This window comes from Olea europaea, chromosome 8 (genome assembly GCF_002742605.1).
Source record: "Olea europaea var. sylvestris chromosome 8, O_europaea_v1, whole genome shotgun sequence".
Classification (NCBI taxonomy): Eukaryota; Viridiplantae; Streptophyta; class Magnoliopsida; order Lamiales; family Oleaceae; genus Olea; species Olea europaea.
In genome coordinates, this window is record NC_036244.1 from 17,691,505 (window position 1) to 17,705,983 (window position 14,479).

Below are 14,479 nucleotides of genomic sequence, written 5' to 3' on the forward strand. Positions count from 1 at the left end.
TTTATTAAGCCGAGTTACACCCAACGAGGACTCAACTTATTTAATTAAAAGTTAAAATTGTTAAAGAAAATGCATATTTCTTTCTTTAAAATCAAGTCAACAACACTCCCCAATTCCAAAATCTTTTTAGATATCTTTGATATTATATCGAAATATTTCATTTGAATATTTAATTTATACGAGAATTGTCACATTTATTTTATTTAAGTCACCTGTTTATATAACTTCTAGGCGAATGATTCAGTATCACACTAACATGCTCGTAATCTTGAGCATTTAGACCGTTCGTTTTGAAATATAATTACATATACAGGTGATTTTTTCGGAAAATGCCACAGTGCTCACTTAGAAATGATAACAATTCGAGTATTGTTCAATGATTCAACAAAATTAATGGATTTTGAGCGAGACAAACTCAAGCAGGACAAATGCTTGGACTCTGTAAAGGTTATCTTCAAAAGTCTGTCCACAAGGAGTCAAGAAAGAGCTATGATGCAAATTATAAATTAACATCTTTATGATAATACTTCCACATTCTGAAGTACCTTAAAACGTAAATTTATTGAGCTGGAAATCGCAATAATAACAGAAGATTTGGCATGCCAACGCATCTCCCAGTACAAGCGGAAATAGGTAGATATCTTGAATGCAGGACTCAATGCATGAAATCACTGACAAATATTTGGCTCAAATGTCAGATTTTTGGACAGTATATGGCGGCACGTGCCGATCACGCTCCGGGAAAGGGAGAGAGAGTTGAAGGTGGTATCGGGAGACTAAAATGCTCAAAGGGGAAGGGTCAGAAAGCAATAATGAAAAGGATAGTATTGTTCTGACGTTTTTAATGTCTAAAAGCAACCAAACTTTGATACGCTATCCACATTTCCTTTTTAACTTTCTCTTGATCTTGATTTCTTCCTCTTCTTCTGCTTCACTTTTTCTACACTTTCTTCGAGTTGTGTATACTTACACAAAGATTCAACACACGCACAAACACATTGTGGGTTAGAGTTAAAATGTGAGCTCTTCCACAGGCTATTTCCCTCACAAACTCTGATATGTATTGCCACTCACCCTTTTACGTGAGGTGCTCAAGATTCTTGTTTCTTTAGTCTTTCTTATGTATTTGTGAAAGGGGCTTTTTTCACCTCTCTTTTTTCTTTGTGTATGTAGAAGTGATGAAGGTGGTAGAAACGGTACCCGTTTTACGGATCTTGGAGAGCTTGAACAGGCAGCTGGAACCGGATTTCCTCATGAGGGTGTTGATTTAAGCAGAAGTACGCTCGCTCTCTCTCTCTCTCTCTCTCTATACACACACAAACGCACGCACACACTATAAATAAATGTCTTTTTTTAATCTTTTTAATGTTAGGTTCAATGTACAATGAGATGAAGGCAAGCAATGTTTCTGTTGTGACTAATAACTTGCAGTTTGGTGGAATCAACCATGTAAATTTCTTACTTACTTTATCTTTGGATATATACATAAAAATCGAAGTGTGTGTAATTGATTGGGGATGGCTGGTGTTTTCCAGAACATCGGTTCAGCAGACATGGGGTCATCAGTAGCTGGGGTGCATACAGGACACCTCATCTTACAGAAGGGGACAATGGTGGGGATTGTTGGTGGTGGGAGCGGCGGCGATGGTGGTTGTGGTGGTGGGGCTTTGGGAAACGTGCATTTTGATAACTGGGTTGATTCTGGGGTGGTGGCAGATCACAGCCAGCAGACTGACACTTCCACAGATACTGATGAAAAAAACCAGGTATTGTATTTTCCTCGTTTTCCTCTGGTTCTTTGCACTAGTAGTTGTCTCTTACATGAAGTCTGTTCCTTTGGATTCCCATGTTTTCAATGTAATAATTTTTGAAATTTGTGGGGTTCTAATAAATAAGAATGTAACTATACCTTAAAATCAGGAGTTAATTTTGTGGTTTTGATTTTCTTCTATTAGATAATTTTTTGCTGTAACTTGAAATAGATTGTAAGATCGGGGAGTCTTTTATGTTTATTAAGTTGTCCAAAACTTGATACGAGCAACAAAATGACAATGAATGGGGAAAACTAATATATATGCTAATAAGTGATTTTTGAAAAGAATGAAGTAAATTTAGGCATGCATGAACTATGAACTCTTGAACATTTGGGGTGAAAAACGGAGATACATGAACATTAAGAGCAGAAGTTCTGTAGTGAAGCAAAGGAGATAAATCAACATTATGAATGGATTTCGGATATGCCAAAATTAATGGCATGAGGGTCTATTTATGCTCATGTTGACGTCTCTACTGAAAGCCACGATTTTTTGACATGGTCTAATCTGAATCGCCAGATACCGTTACTTTAGAATGGCCGCGATTGCACCCTTTAACTGTGGTCCACAACCATTTTGTGTGCTCCTGCCCATTGAATCAGTCAAGTCCAGTCAGTGCATTGATTTGTGTTGAATATTTCTTTGCCTTCTACATCTATGCAATGGCAGTTAGAAACAAGTGCATTTCTTCATTGTTTCATCTCTATGTTACTTTGTAAAATGCAGTTTTGGATGTATGCCATGTGCAAACATATTTTACAGAATTTTCATTCATTGTCCGACTAAATGGATTAGTTATTAATGTGTCACATCATATCCTGATTTTGCCTAAGTTCCAATTGGTTGAAGTTCCTAAATTTGATTTGCTTGCTGATTTTTAGTTCCAAAGAGGACAATGTGGAAAGTTGATGGTTGTGGATTCAATAGACCAGTTCAAGGGAAACACTGGAGACCAAAAGGTTGTAGCTTTACTCTACTGTTATGTTATTACATGATTTGACCAGGCACATGGAAGGGATTTTCATTAATTTGTGTTATCTTCATTGCAGGCACTACGTAGACTGGCTCAGAATCGAGAAGCTGCAAGAAAGAGCCGGTTGAGAAAAAAAGTAAAATTGCATCTTTAGAAATTTGATTTAAATCTTTATTGCCAACTTGTCACGACCTCAAGAATAATTGGGTAACAGCTTAACTTGTGTGTTTTCTGCACTGATTAATATGTTTTGCCCCAATGTTACTAGTTTAGACTCTAATCGATATGTCATTAAAATGTACTTGTGACGTTTTGGATGCCTTCATCTAATGGTGGTCTCTGCACAAATGATCTTATTTTTTAAAGATTGGGCAACTGCGAGCAAGTCTGGCTAAGTCTAAAAAGCGTGCAGTTACTTTTAAGTAACTACTCTTACTGTATTTGTTTGAGCTCTTCTATAAGTTACTTTTTTGGAGATTTTAAGTTGCGAGTTTTTCCTTTATTAGCAAGTGTTTACTGTGCATGAGCATGTTTGGCAAATAAAGATGCTAGCTTATATGCTGGGTACTCGCAAAGTGTGTGGTACAAAATTCACACAGCTGTGGGTCCTGCTGTTCATAAGTTAGATAAGTTGGAAATCCTCAACTATCTGGCATAAAGCTTGTTGTGTGGATTTCGGACTACATAATTTGTGGATCCCTAACTTAAATGCTAGCACCTTCTTTTGCCAAGCATGCTCTATGTTTGATAAAGTATTTGTAGATTATAGTTGTGGGCCTTACGTATTGTGTGTACAAGAAGTAAACAAAAGTTGTTGGATCCTATGAAATGTGTTCATAAAAATGATATTTGGCCCATTAATAAAAGCTGTGGGGCCTGCAGTTTATAAGCTAGATAAGTTGAAATCCCCAACTTATTTGGCTTATAAGCTTTTTGTGTGGATTTTGGACCACTCAATTAATGGGTCCCTAACTTATAAGTTAGCATTTTTTTGCTTTGCTCTATGGTTGGTGAAGCCTTTTGTAGATTATAGTTGTGAGCCTTGTGAAATGTGTGTATAAGGAGATAAAAGTTGTTGGGTCTTATGAAATGCATTCATGAGAATGATATTTGACCAGCTTATAATTAGGAAAAAAAAATTTACTTAACATTTTTTTAGGCTTAGCCAAACGTGCTCTATTCATTAGAAAAGAGCTCCCACAGTGAAGTTAGAATAATTCAGGACATGTGGGTTGAGAAGATCTTACATCCTTGTCCATTATGCATCTGGTTTGTTATCTGATGTAAAATTGTGATTTGGGTTCTTGCATCTCATCATCTATGCAAGTATGCCTGCACAATTGATCTGTTTATGCCTGTACAATTGATCTGTTCTTTGCTTTAATAATTCTTCCATCATGTTCGACCAAATCTTTATTGGGAATTTGTTTTATTTGTACCAGAACTAGAATATGCTGTCAGGTGCTACATTATCCCCTCTCATTTCTAATCTGCTTCATGGTATACTTTTTTTATTCCTTGAATGTTTGGATTAATTATTGGTTTTGGTTAGGCATACGTTCAACAGCTCGAGAGCAGTCGGGTAAGGCTTTCACAACTAGAGCAGGAGTTGAAAAGAGCACGTCATCAGGTGCTGTCTCTATAAATTGTACTTCAAAATTTTGAATGGTTTTCGAGCCATTACTTTACTCTTTTATTGGAATGCAGGGAATTTGCATTGCATCAGGATTGTCAGGAGATCAGTCTGTGAGTGGAAATGGTTAGTGAACTATCTTATCTATAAATGGCAAACATTTAACTGGGACAAAACGAGAATTGTTTCTGATTACCTCAGATTTTTGTGATGGTATTGCTTAGCATTTGACATAGATTATGCACGCTGGCTTGATGAACATCAAGGACTGATCAATGATCTGAGATCCGCTGTGAATGCTCACATGGGTGACAGTGAGCTACGCCTTCTTGTCGATGGGGTGATGTCACATTATAATGAAATATTCAGGCTAAAAAGCACGGGTGCAAAGTCAAATATATTTCACATGTTATCTGGCATGTGGAAGACTCCTGCAGAAAGATGTTTTATGTGGTTGGGAGGATTTCGTTCATCGGAGCTTCTCAAGGTCATTCAATCATTTTAGACATCTCTCTTTTGTACAATACAAGAACATAATTATTTCGTTCAATCATTTTCCTGAACAGTCATTCCATTTTGCATTTCAGATACTTGGCAACCAAGTTGAACCTCTGACCGAACAACAATTGATGGGACTATGTAATTTGCAGCAGTCCTCCCAACAAGCTGAGGATGCGTTGTCCCAAGGAATGGAAGCATTGCAACAATCACTCGTAGAGACACTGTCCTCTGGTCCTAGTGGTTCTGGTAATGTGGCTGACTACATGGGGCAAATGGCTATTGCCATGGGCAAGCTCGCCACGCTCGAGAATTTCCTTCATCAGGTATTGCCATGAACTTAAAGAATTTGTTAGACCGCGTGATGTCTTCTAATCATACCGGACACTTGTTCCCTAGACAGCGGATCAAATATTGGGTATTCCATGGATATATTGAGCCCAATGTTCTAAATTACATAAAGGCTTTCAAGAGCCAGTTTTTGTGGTGGCCTCAAAGAGACTTGGGATTCCGTTTTACTTTTCTTCTTCGTTATAAAGGGTTGAAAGCTGGAAACCTGCTGTAGTAAAAGTGATCCTAGCTCTCAAATTGCGGGTGCACCATTATAAATTTGTGTGTTTAGCTCTCATAAGTCGGGATTCAATAACATAGTAAATATAAGTAAAAACTCATCCCCATTCTGTCGCCCTTTCCAAAATATGTTCGCTTATTCAGTAAATTCCTTTCCAAATTGTGTACCTGTTTTTGTTTCAAATGAATATTAACCTGTGCTTTTGCTCCTGATAGGCTGACCTTCTGAGACAGCAAACTTTGCAGCAAATGCATCGAATCTTGACAACCCGACAAGCTGCTCGGGCTCTTCTTGCCATCAATGATTACAAGTCGAGGCTTCGGGCTCTCAGTTCTTTATGGCTGGCACGCCCTAGAGATTGACTTAGGTGATTACGTTGTCTTTCAGAACAATGCAAGCTGACCATTCCTACATAACCTTTAATTGCTTTCTAACAGTCATTTGCTGGTGGGTTAGTGAGTATGCTATTTGCTTAGGTCAATATATTAGTGGACACTGGATTTGTGAAACTTACTGCTGTATCAAAGATGTGTATCTGTTTACTATTGATTGACTTCGTATGGATTACTAACAGTAGTTGCTTTGTATCAACCATCAAAGAATATGTTTCAGTCATTAAAAATGTTTGTACTTTAAATCTTTTCCCTTGTTATCACTTGAAACTCTTGGTGAGATGAATTGAAAACATGCATTATTGATGTGCATTTGCGTGTTAACAATGAAAATTAGAAAATTCATCAGTAAATGGGAAAATTTGTAATGTTTTTTTCACTTTTTCAAAATGAACTTCTAATTGGAAAAAACAGCTTTTAAATAAAACAAAAAAGTTGTATACAGCGGGCTCAAATTACCTTATTTAAAAATTTTGTAATCAACTGTTTCAAGTTTTGTGCGCTAGTTTCTATTTGATTGAGATTGCTCTTGTTCTTTCTTAAAAAATTTCTCTGGACTTTTAGCACTTGTATATTCTTTGTAATCGGTGTCATCCTCTACTTGTAACAATGTACACTTCATGGTGGATTGAGAGCTTCTTGATGCTGGATGTAGGTTCATATCTGTGGAAACACTCTCACTTTGCTTTCATTCTTTTCTTTTTGGTTTGTTTTAATTCTTCTTGGCTGGTGGGTGACGAATGATCAACACGTTTTAATGTTCTGTCATAAAACTTACAACGGCATTCACACGTACTGCAGGTTTCGGGAATGTGAATACTTCCAAGGTTTCACCTAACTTTTGACAGAAATTTGAGAAATTTTTTTGTAGTTTTGGAGTGACGAAATTCATTATTCGGTGTTACTAAAATTTTAGTACTTTTGGAGTCTTTGACATTTTTTTTTTAAAACTTTTTCGGTAATCAACATATTGAAATGAGACATAAGGTATAGGAAAATGAAGCCACAACTTCTTCGGATGAAGTGAAAAGCTAATAATCAATTCGAACTTAGGCACAGAGTTAGTCGATGTTTATTTCTAAGATATCGTCATTGCTTCTTCGAGAAGGGAAGTTCATGACTTATTTCTATTTGAGAGGATCTTAAGGAAAAGGAATTTTTTTTCCACTGAGGTAAAACTATGTCCATGTCTCTACACTTGCACGTCACCATGCTTGATGAAAATGAACATTGGACGAGGCAAAAACTTTGAAATAACGATAACTCGTATAGTTTGATATGCTAGAAAACCATCACGAAATTAAAAGATGATAATCGAAAACCAGGTGGTCCACTGATCCGTTATTTCACCTGTCGAGACTCGAGAGTGGACAAAATATAGTACACCCGTCTGCACCAGGGGGAAAAAAAAAAAAAAACTAGAATTTATACACAGTTGGCACTTGGCAAGGAACCGCTTCCAACCGTTGTCGAACCGTCAACCGCACCATTTTATGAACCGTTTCTTTTAAAAATAAATTCCAACTTCCTTCTTTCATTCGTAACTTATTCAAGATGAAAATGTCTGCGGCACCATCAGCGCCACCGGTGCCAGAGGCAATGTCTTCTCATTTTGATCAACAGCAAACTCCAGTTACTGGAGTCCCAGTCTCGATAAATGTTGCCGATAAGCGCATTTCGAAAAAGACTCCGGGGCGATGGTCCACCGGTCTGTGTCATTGCTGTCATGATCTTAGCAGTTGTAAGTTGTTTACTTTGTACATGTACTGTAATCAAGGATTCTTGTTTCACGATTATGTTGGAGTAAAGAGTATAAAAATAGTGCTTAGTACATTTTTGTGGCTTTCCGTGGTTTTTTTTTTTTTTTTTTTTTTTTGTGACTAAACTAGGTTGCTTAACATGCTGGTGTCCATGTGTAACATTTGGTCGGATTGCAGAAATTGTGGACAGAGGATCGACATGTAAGCTTCATTCAACAAAATAAATAATTGGCTGTACCTATACACATTTCTTGCTGATAATTGCATTTTTATTTGACTTGCAGCTTGCGGAGTAAGCGGAGTCTTATACTCGATCATGTTGTGCCTAACAGGTTGCTCGTGTCTGTATTCGTGCTTCTATCGGTCGAAATTGAGGGGACAGTATTTTCTGGACGAGAGCCCGTGTACTGATTGCTGTGTTCATTGCTGTTGTGAGACGTGTGCATTGTGCCAAGAGTATAGGGAGCTCAAGAACCAGGGTTTTGACATGTCTATAGGTACCGTACCTCTTTCTGTTTTCTACACACCAAAATTGCCGAATGAATTCAAAAGCAAGAAGATCACAAAGATATTGGCATGTTATATCCTTCTTTATTACTGGGAAAGATTAATTATTGAGCTTATAGTACGTTTAACGGTCGTAATATATTTGGTATGTTAAATTGAATATGATTGGACCGTACAATTTTAATTGTGTTTAATTCTATCCAATCTAGAGTACTGATAGGTACGCTCTAAAAGCTTGTGTAATAATTAATACATGTCCATGACTAAAACATTGTATTCCAACAAAAAAATCATTAAGAAACAAAGTTGTATCAAATTTATGTTACATCAAAATGTCCAACTTTCTTGAACATTGCCTTTTTTCTTATTCTAAAATGTAGGGTGGCATGGGAATATGGAGAGACAGAAACGAAAGACAGCTGCATTACCTCCATCAGTGCAACAAAGTATGCAGCTTTAGGATAGGGGACGGGACGATGTGGTACTTGTCCGCATATATACATGTTTGTGTGTATTTCCTCTTTGACACAGCAATAGGATTTGATTCGAAAAAATCAAAATTGTAAGCCTGATATGAGTGAAATGACGTAAGAGCATATGCCAGTCGATTCATAGACAAGTTGGACAATCCCTTCAAATTTCCAGATTTCAGATATTTCATACTTTATATATTCCCTAAAATAAAGACTTAAAGGTAGTTGTTTGGAAAAATTTTATAATCTGATTATTATAAGAGAAGTGATCTTGTGAGTGTACACTTAAAATTAATATTTGATTTTAACTTTAAATTATAAAGAAATTATAATTAAAACCTCAAACAATGCATAAATCACGTTTTTTGAATTAAATTAATGTTGATATGATTACTTGCTACATACTAACATGCAATGAAGAAAGAGGTGCATAAAGTTTAGCCAATTGTTATGTTGAGTTTTGTTAGGATCTTCCTTAAGCTGCTCAAAGTAATTTCCGGGCTCAGTTAACCATTAAACATCGAATTCAACACCAAAACCAAAGGTGACCGAATCCGCCGGCTTCAACTCCCTATGGTTGCTTTCCTCTTTTGCTTGTTGATTCAATCCACACACTTAGGATGGATACCACACAGGTAAGAGTCACAAAGGCTCAAGCAATTGGCATGGAAGACAAATCACGAAGAAGAAGGCACAAGAAGAAAACCGGCAGTCTCTCTCTTGCTCTCGGGTTCTATATGGACGGGGGTGAGGAGTCAAAGAAAACCACCAATATATATATATGTTAAGTGGCCAACATAAGGTAAGTCAAGATATGGTAAGTAGGCTCGACTAGGGTTAATTTCCAAGGGAAAGAAACAACAAGCCACAAAGAGTATTAGCCGTCCAATAGGTAAAGCAACGTTTGGTCGGTTCATCCATTATTCGATGTTGAATTATCGTTCAATCATTCATATCGACTGATAAAATTGATTTTCATCATCGCCCTGGAGGTCGTTTGGCAACATCATGTCTAACAAGTTTAATGCATGAAATATCATATTTTTGTTTGCTTTCTAGGTAGCGAGAAAATAGATTTGAAAATATCAAATTTTCGATTTTGTGACATTTTCATCAGACATTTTGAATTAAATGTAGAGTATTTATACAAATATCATCGACTGTGATCTCTTCATTAAAGTCTCAATCACTTTTTGAACTGTAGATAACATCTCATGTTGCATCCAAGTAAAATTCAGTTCTATTGTATTTCTATTCAAGATGCAAGGACTTTTTATTTCCTTCTGTACTGATGAAAAATTCGAAGATATTCGGTGACACTATGAAAGAATAATATGATGATCCTTTTTTGATGAAAATATATGTGCATGAGACAAATTCAAGGACACAAGTCAACGACCTAATTTTATGTTGATATATCTATCCTTCTGTACCGATGAAAATTTCGAATATATTCGGTGATACTCTGAAAGAATAATATGATGAACTTTTCCTTATCGGAAGCCTTTTTTGATGAAAATATATGTGCATGAGACAAATTCAAGGACACAAGTATATATTCGGTGACACTATGAAAGAATAATATGATGAACTTTTCCTTATTGGAAGCCTTTTTGATGAAAATATATGTGCATGAGACAAATTCAAGGACACAAGTCGACGACCTAATTTTATGTTGATATATCTATCCTTCTGTAACGATGAAAAATTCGAATATGTTCGGTGACACTATGAAAGAATAATATGATGAACTTTTCCTTATCGGAAGCCTTTTTTGATGAAAATATATGTGCATGAGACAAATTCAAGGACACAAGTCGACGACCTACTTTTATGTTGATATATCTAAATATCCATAGGAATATCTGGTCAAAAGTTCCGACTTAAACATAAGGAGAATTTGATAAAAATTACATAAAATTGGGTAAAAAAATGTAACATAATTGAATGAGCCCTTTGCAAGGTAGAATGATGCCACATTTAGTGGACTTCTAGAAGATCATTCCATGTTTGAGAGTCAAAAACCAGAACTTTCTATGAAAATTCGAATACCCAAAAGGACAGCTGGTTGGAGAGATTCCAGGCTTTTGATGCATCTGCTAAGGCATGACCTGAATTCCATTCCACTGGTCTTGAGTTTCTTATCTTACTTTTTGAAACAATTTTTGGTCAAAAAGAATAAAGAATAAAGACGTTTGCCCATTTGCATGTACTTGAAAGATTTTATTCTTTAAACAATATCTATAGTATTCTTTATCCTGTTTGATTCTCGTCTGTCATTTTATACCTTCAAAATATAATTTGCACGCATTGATAATATGCTATTGGAGATGAGGGTGTTTTTTTAATAGTTAGAACCACCTAACTACAAGGTTAGGGGTTGTGTTTTGTTTTTTCACTTTCATAGCTTCTGCTTTAAGCACAAAGAGACTGATTATTATTCCAACTATTTATAATAGTAGTTTGATTTAATTGAAACTGAAAGTTACAATAGATCGAATCAAGAATCGAACAGAACTGTTCACTTTTCGATTCAAAGCTCGGAACCAATTAATTTAGCTAGAATAGAATCGAAGTAAACCAACTAGTTCATGCCAATTTTGGTCTGGTTCTAGTCTTCTAGAGGATTTGGGAAAAAAAAATGTTTATTCCTAGTAGAGAGTTTATATTTTGTTGTACTCCTCACCTTTAAGGAGATCGTTTCATTGAGACAATTTTTCTTCGTATAATTACTCAAAATTCGAACAATTGTATTTTAAAATAAATGAAGTTTCAATCACATGCTAGCACCACCTCAATCTCGTGTACACACAATTAACATGGTTCACCATTTTAATAATCATACTAAATCTTTGATCCATATAAACTATAAATGATTGTGGGCTATGAAAATTTTGTTGATTGATAAACATGCATGTTCGATGGATGTCCTAAAACCAAGGAAAATGTCACTCAACAAAAAGTTTGGACTCATTTTTCCAAAAGCTAAATAGATACTTCCCTTTTGTTAAGTCCACATATAAGCTCTTGTAGTGGATGAAAAATCTAGAAACACATTTTCTTTAGAGGGGAACATTGATTTGAAAGTGTTACACCAAAAGATGATATGGGGAGCAGCCTAACATTAGCTTTAGTTGGCAGTGTTCCAGTTACATACACTTGTGCCAGCCATAACGTGTGTCTACCTCATTACATTTATTTTAATTTTCTTTGACGTACAATTTGTTTGGCATGACTTTTACCTTTATTTTTGTTTTTCACTTCTTGTAGAAAATCTTTCGAATGAAATTACTTTAGACTAATTTCATTTCAAACTCTTCTAATCAAACGAAGAACTTCCAGAAAAATTTCAAACATGTTCAAAAACAAAGTAATCTTAAAAATAAATTTTAACTTTTCAAAAATCAGGCCAAACACTCCTTTCTTTGCCCTTGCATTTTTTAGATGAAACAGGCTTTCCTGCTTGTAAATATCACTTGAATTAATAATTGCACATTCCACTTCCACCTATGATCTTCAAGCCCTGATATCACCATCCACTTCTCTATTTGTGCCCACAATGATATTATATTATATATTTTTTGCCTCTTATATTTTACTTTAATAATTTTGATTTAAAAAAAAATGCTTGAATGGAACTTAAAACATAATTGATTAAGATTAATTATTTTTAAGGTCCTAAGGGAAAGGGATGTGCATATTGGAATTTTATTTTGGTTTCAAGTATTATTATCTATTGGTTGTTTATTGTTGATATGTTGGGTTAGATATTGACAACCCACTCAAGCTGATTAATTTAAAGTTGCATTAATGTCAAATAAAGCAGCTCAGTGCTACTTAAGAACTTGATTTCCATTGGTCCAATAATGTGGTTTAAACCCTAAATAACATTTACAAGAGTACTATCCAGTTAAGAACATTAACTTTATTATTCTTTATGGTTAAAAGTACTAATGGCTATTGTAACTTTTAACCAAATTATATGTTGATAATTAAACTTTATTTTATTTCAAGTTGGTCATTGAGTTTTAAATTGGTTGCTGAATTTAAACAAAATTTATTACAATTTGGTCATTTCATTTATATCAGACAATTAGAGTAAGGAAAAAGCTGTTGTGCAGTCCCGTTGACAAATAACTAGACTTCAACACCACCTTTGATGTTGTCAATTTAACGAATATAGAGGTAGTGAATCATTCTACAATTTCGTTGAAATTTAAAATCTTCTATGAGTCAACTAGTCCTATAAATCACTAGTAGTAGGTTCCATGTGAAGACGTCAATTTTTCCAATTGCCCACTTGGAAATGGAAAGTGGTATCTTTTTACTTCCTATATAAGTCAATGCAATGGAGCCATCATTTTGTAACAAAAATATAAAGCCACAAGCTATTTCATTCTCCTACCTTGAGAAAAATAGGAAGAATGACCGCCATGACACTAGATCCAAGTTTGAGCCTTCAAATGACTGCCAAAGAATCCCAACGTAGAGTTGTGATTGAAGATATTGACGGGCTTATTAAAATTTACAAAGATGGTCAAGTGGAACGACCGGATATCGTGCCACGTGTCACATGCTCGTTGCCTCCTGAGTTTAGGTTGATGTCTAGAGATTTGATCATTGACAAGTATACAAATATTTGGGCACGTTTATATGTTCCAAATCGTCACGAGAAGCTCCCTTTGATAGTATACTTTCATGGCGGTGGATTTTGTGTTGGTTCCGCCTCGTGGAGTTGCTACCACGAGTTCCTAGCAAAATTAAGCGCGAAAGCCAATTGTGCCATCATGTCAGTTAACTACCGTTTGGCCCCAGAAAACCCTCTTCCGGCTGCCTACGACGATGGAGTCAAGTCTCTTGTTTGGCTAAGGCAGCAAGCCTTAAGTAGGGATAACGAGTTCTTGACGAGTAAATGCAACTTTTCTAGCATTTTCTTAGCTGGAGACAGTGCTGGTGCCAATATAGCCTATAATGTGGCCATAAGACTATCCGGATTGTCCAATTTGAGGCCATTAGATCTTAAGGGACTAATCCTACTACAACCCTTTTTCGGTGGTGAGTCGAGGACTCAATCAGAGAAGTATATGGTGCAACCACCACGCTCCGCCCTCACACTGGCGGCTTCAGACACTTACTGGCGGTTGTCGTTGCCAGCTGGGGCCAATCGTGATCATCCGTGGTGCAATCCTTTGGCGAAAGGGGCTGGAAAATTGGAGGACTTCCCTCATGATGTGCCTACTATGATATGTTTATCAGAAATGGACATATTGAAAGATAGGAACTTGGAATTTTGTGCAGCCATGGCTAGAGCAGGAAAGAAAGTGGAGCATGTGGTGCATAAAGATGTTGGCCATGCATTTCAGATTCTCAACAAGTCTTCTATCTCACAAACTCGTATAAATGAACTGATTTGTGTAATCAAGTCTTTTATCAGTAGATGAACAATTGAAAAATTATTGTGTTTTTTGGTACAAAATATTGTATGCTATGTAATTTCCCTGTATCTAATTAGCTAAAGAAATTAATGAAGGAAATTTATAAAATAAAAAGATTTACAGGTTTTCTCTAATGTTTTTTAATCGCCAAATATCACCACGGTAAAATTTAGCCAGTATTTGATTTAGCTAAAAATCAGTATTTTAGTAGATTTTGATTAAAATTAATGAAATATGTGAATGAAAAATCGATAGAAGTTGTAAGCTTCGTAAAATATGTAGTTGAAAATAAATTTTAGAAAACGAAGGCCGGAATTGGTTTTTCAAGATGGCTAAAAGCATGTATTCATTAGAATACATAATCATCTAAGAAAAATTGTGTTTATCCATGGAGCAATTAAAGATGGAGAACAATTGAAGAGA

The 14,479-nt window shown here is 35.7% G+C and overlaps 3 protein-coding genes across 4 annotated transcripts; all 3 read left to right on the forward strand.

Moving 5' to 3' along the window:
* Positions 1-553: 553 nt before the first annotated feature.
* Positions 554-6,127, forward strand: LOC111399038 (transcription factor HBP-1b(c38)-like). Of its 2 annotated transcripts, none has more exons than XM_023026245.1 (11): positions 554-1,087; positions 1,174-1,277; positions 1,373-1,449; positions 1,536-1,766; positions 2,696-2,773; positions 2,864-2,923; positions 4,340-4,417; positions 4,495-4,546; positions 4,657-4,907; positions 5,008-5,244; positions 5,705-6,127. In XM_023026245.1, the coding sequence occupies exons 1-11, from the start codon at positions 1,059-1,061 to the stop codon at positions 5,849-5,851; spliced, it is 1,344 nt and encodes a 447-aa protein (XP_022882013.1). In that variant the 5' UTR covers positions 554-1,058; the 3' UTR covers positions 5,852-6,127. The 2 variants fall into 2 exon arrangements, with proteins under 2 accessions (XP_022882013.1, XP_022882012.1); XM_023026244.1 differs by having other exon boundaries at positions 556-1,087; positions 4,645-4,907.
* A 1,325-nt stretch (positions 6,128-7,452) lies between these two features.
* On the forward strand, positions 7,453-8,808 carry LOC111399282 (cell number regulator 2-like). Its single transcript, XM_023026542.1, has 4 exons — positions 7,453-7,622; positions 7,771-7,842; positions 7,926-8,138; positions 8,529-8,808. The coding sequence occupies exons 1-4, from the start codon at positions 7,481-7,483 to the stop codon at positions 8,606-8,608; spliced, it is 507 nt and encodes a 168-aa protein (XP_022882310.1). The 5' UTR covers positions 7,453-7,480; the 3' UTR covers positions 8,609-8,808.
* Positions 8,809-12,887: 4,079 nt separating this feature from the next.
* Positions 12,888-14,185, forward strand: LOC111399039 (probable carboxylesterase 17). Its single transcript, XM_023026246.1, has one exon. The coding sequence runs from the start codon at positions 13,046-13,048 to the stop codon at positions 14,060-14,062; it is 1,017 nt and encodes a 338-aa protein (XP_022882014.1). The 5' UTR covers positions 12,888-13,045; the 3' UTR covers positions 14,063-14,185.
* The last annotated feature ends 294 nt before the right edge of the window (positions 14,186-14,479 follow it).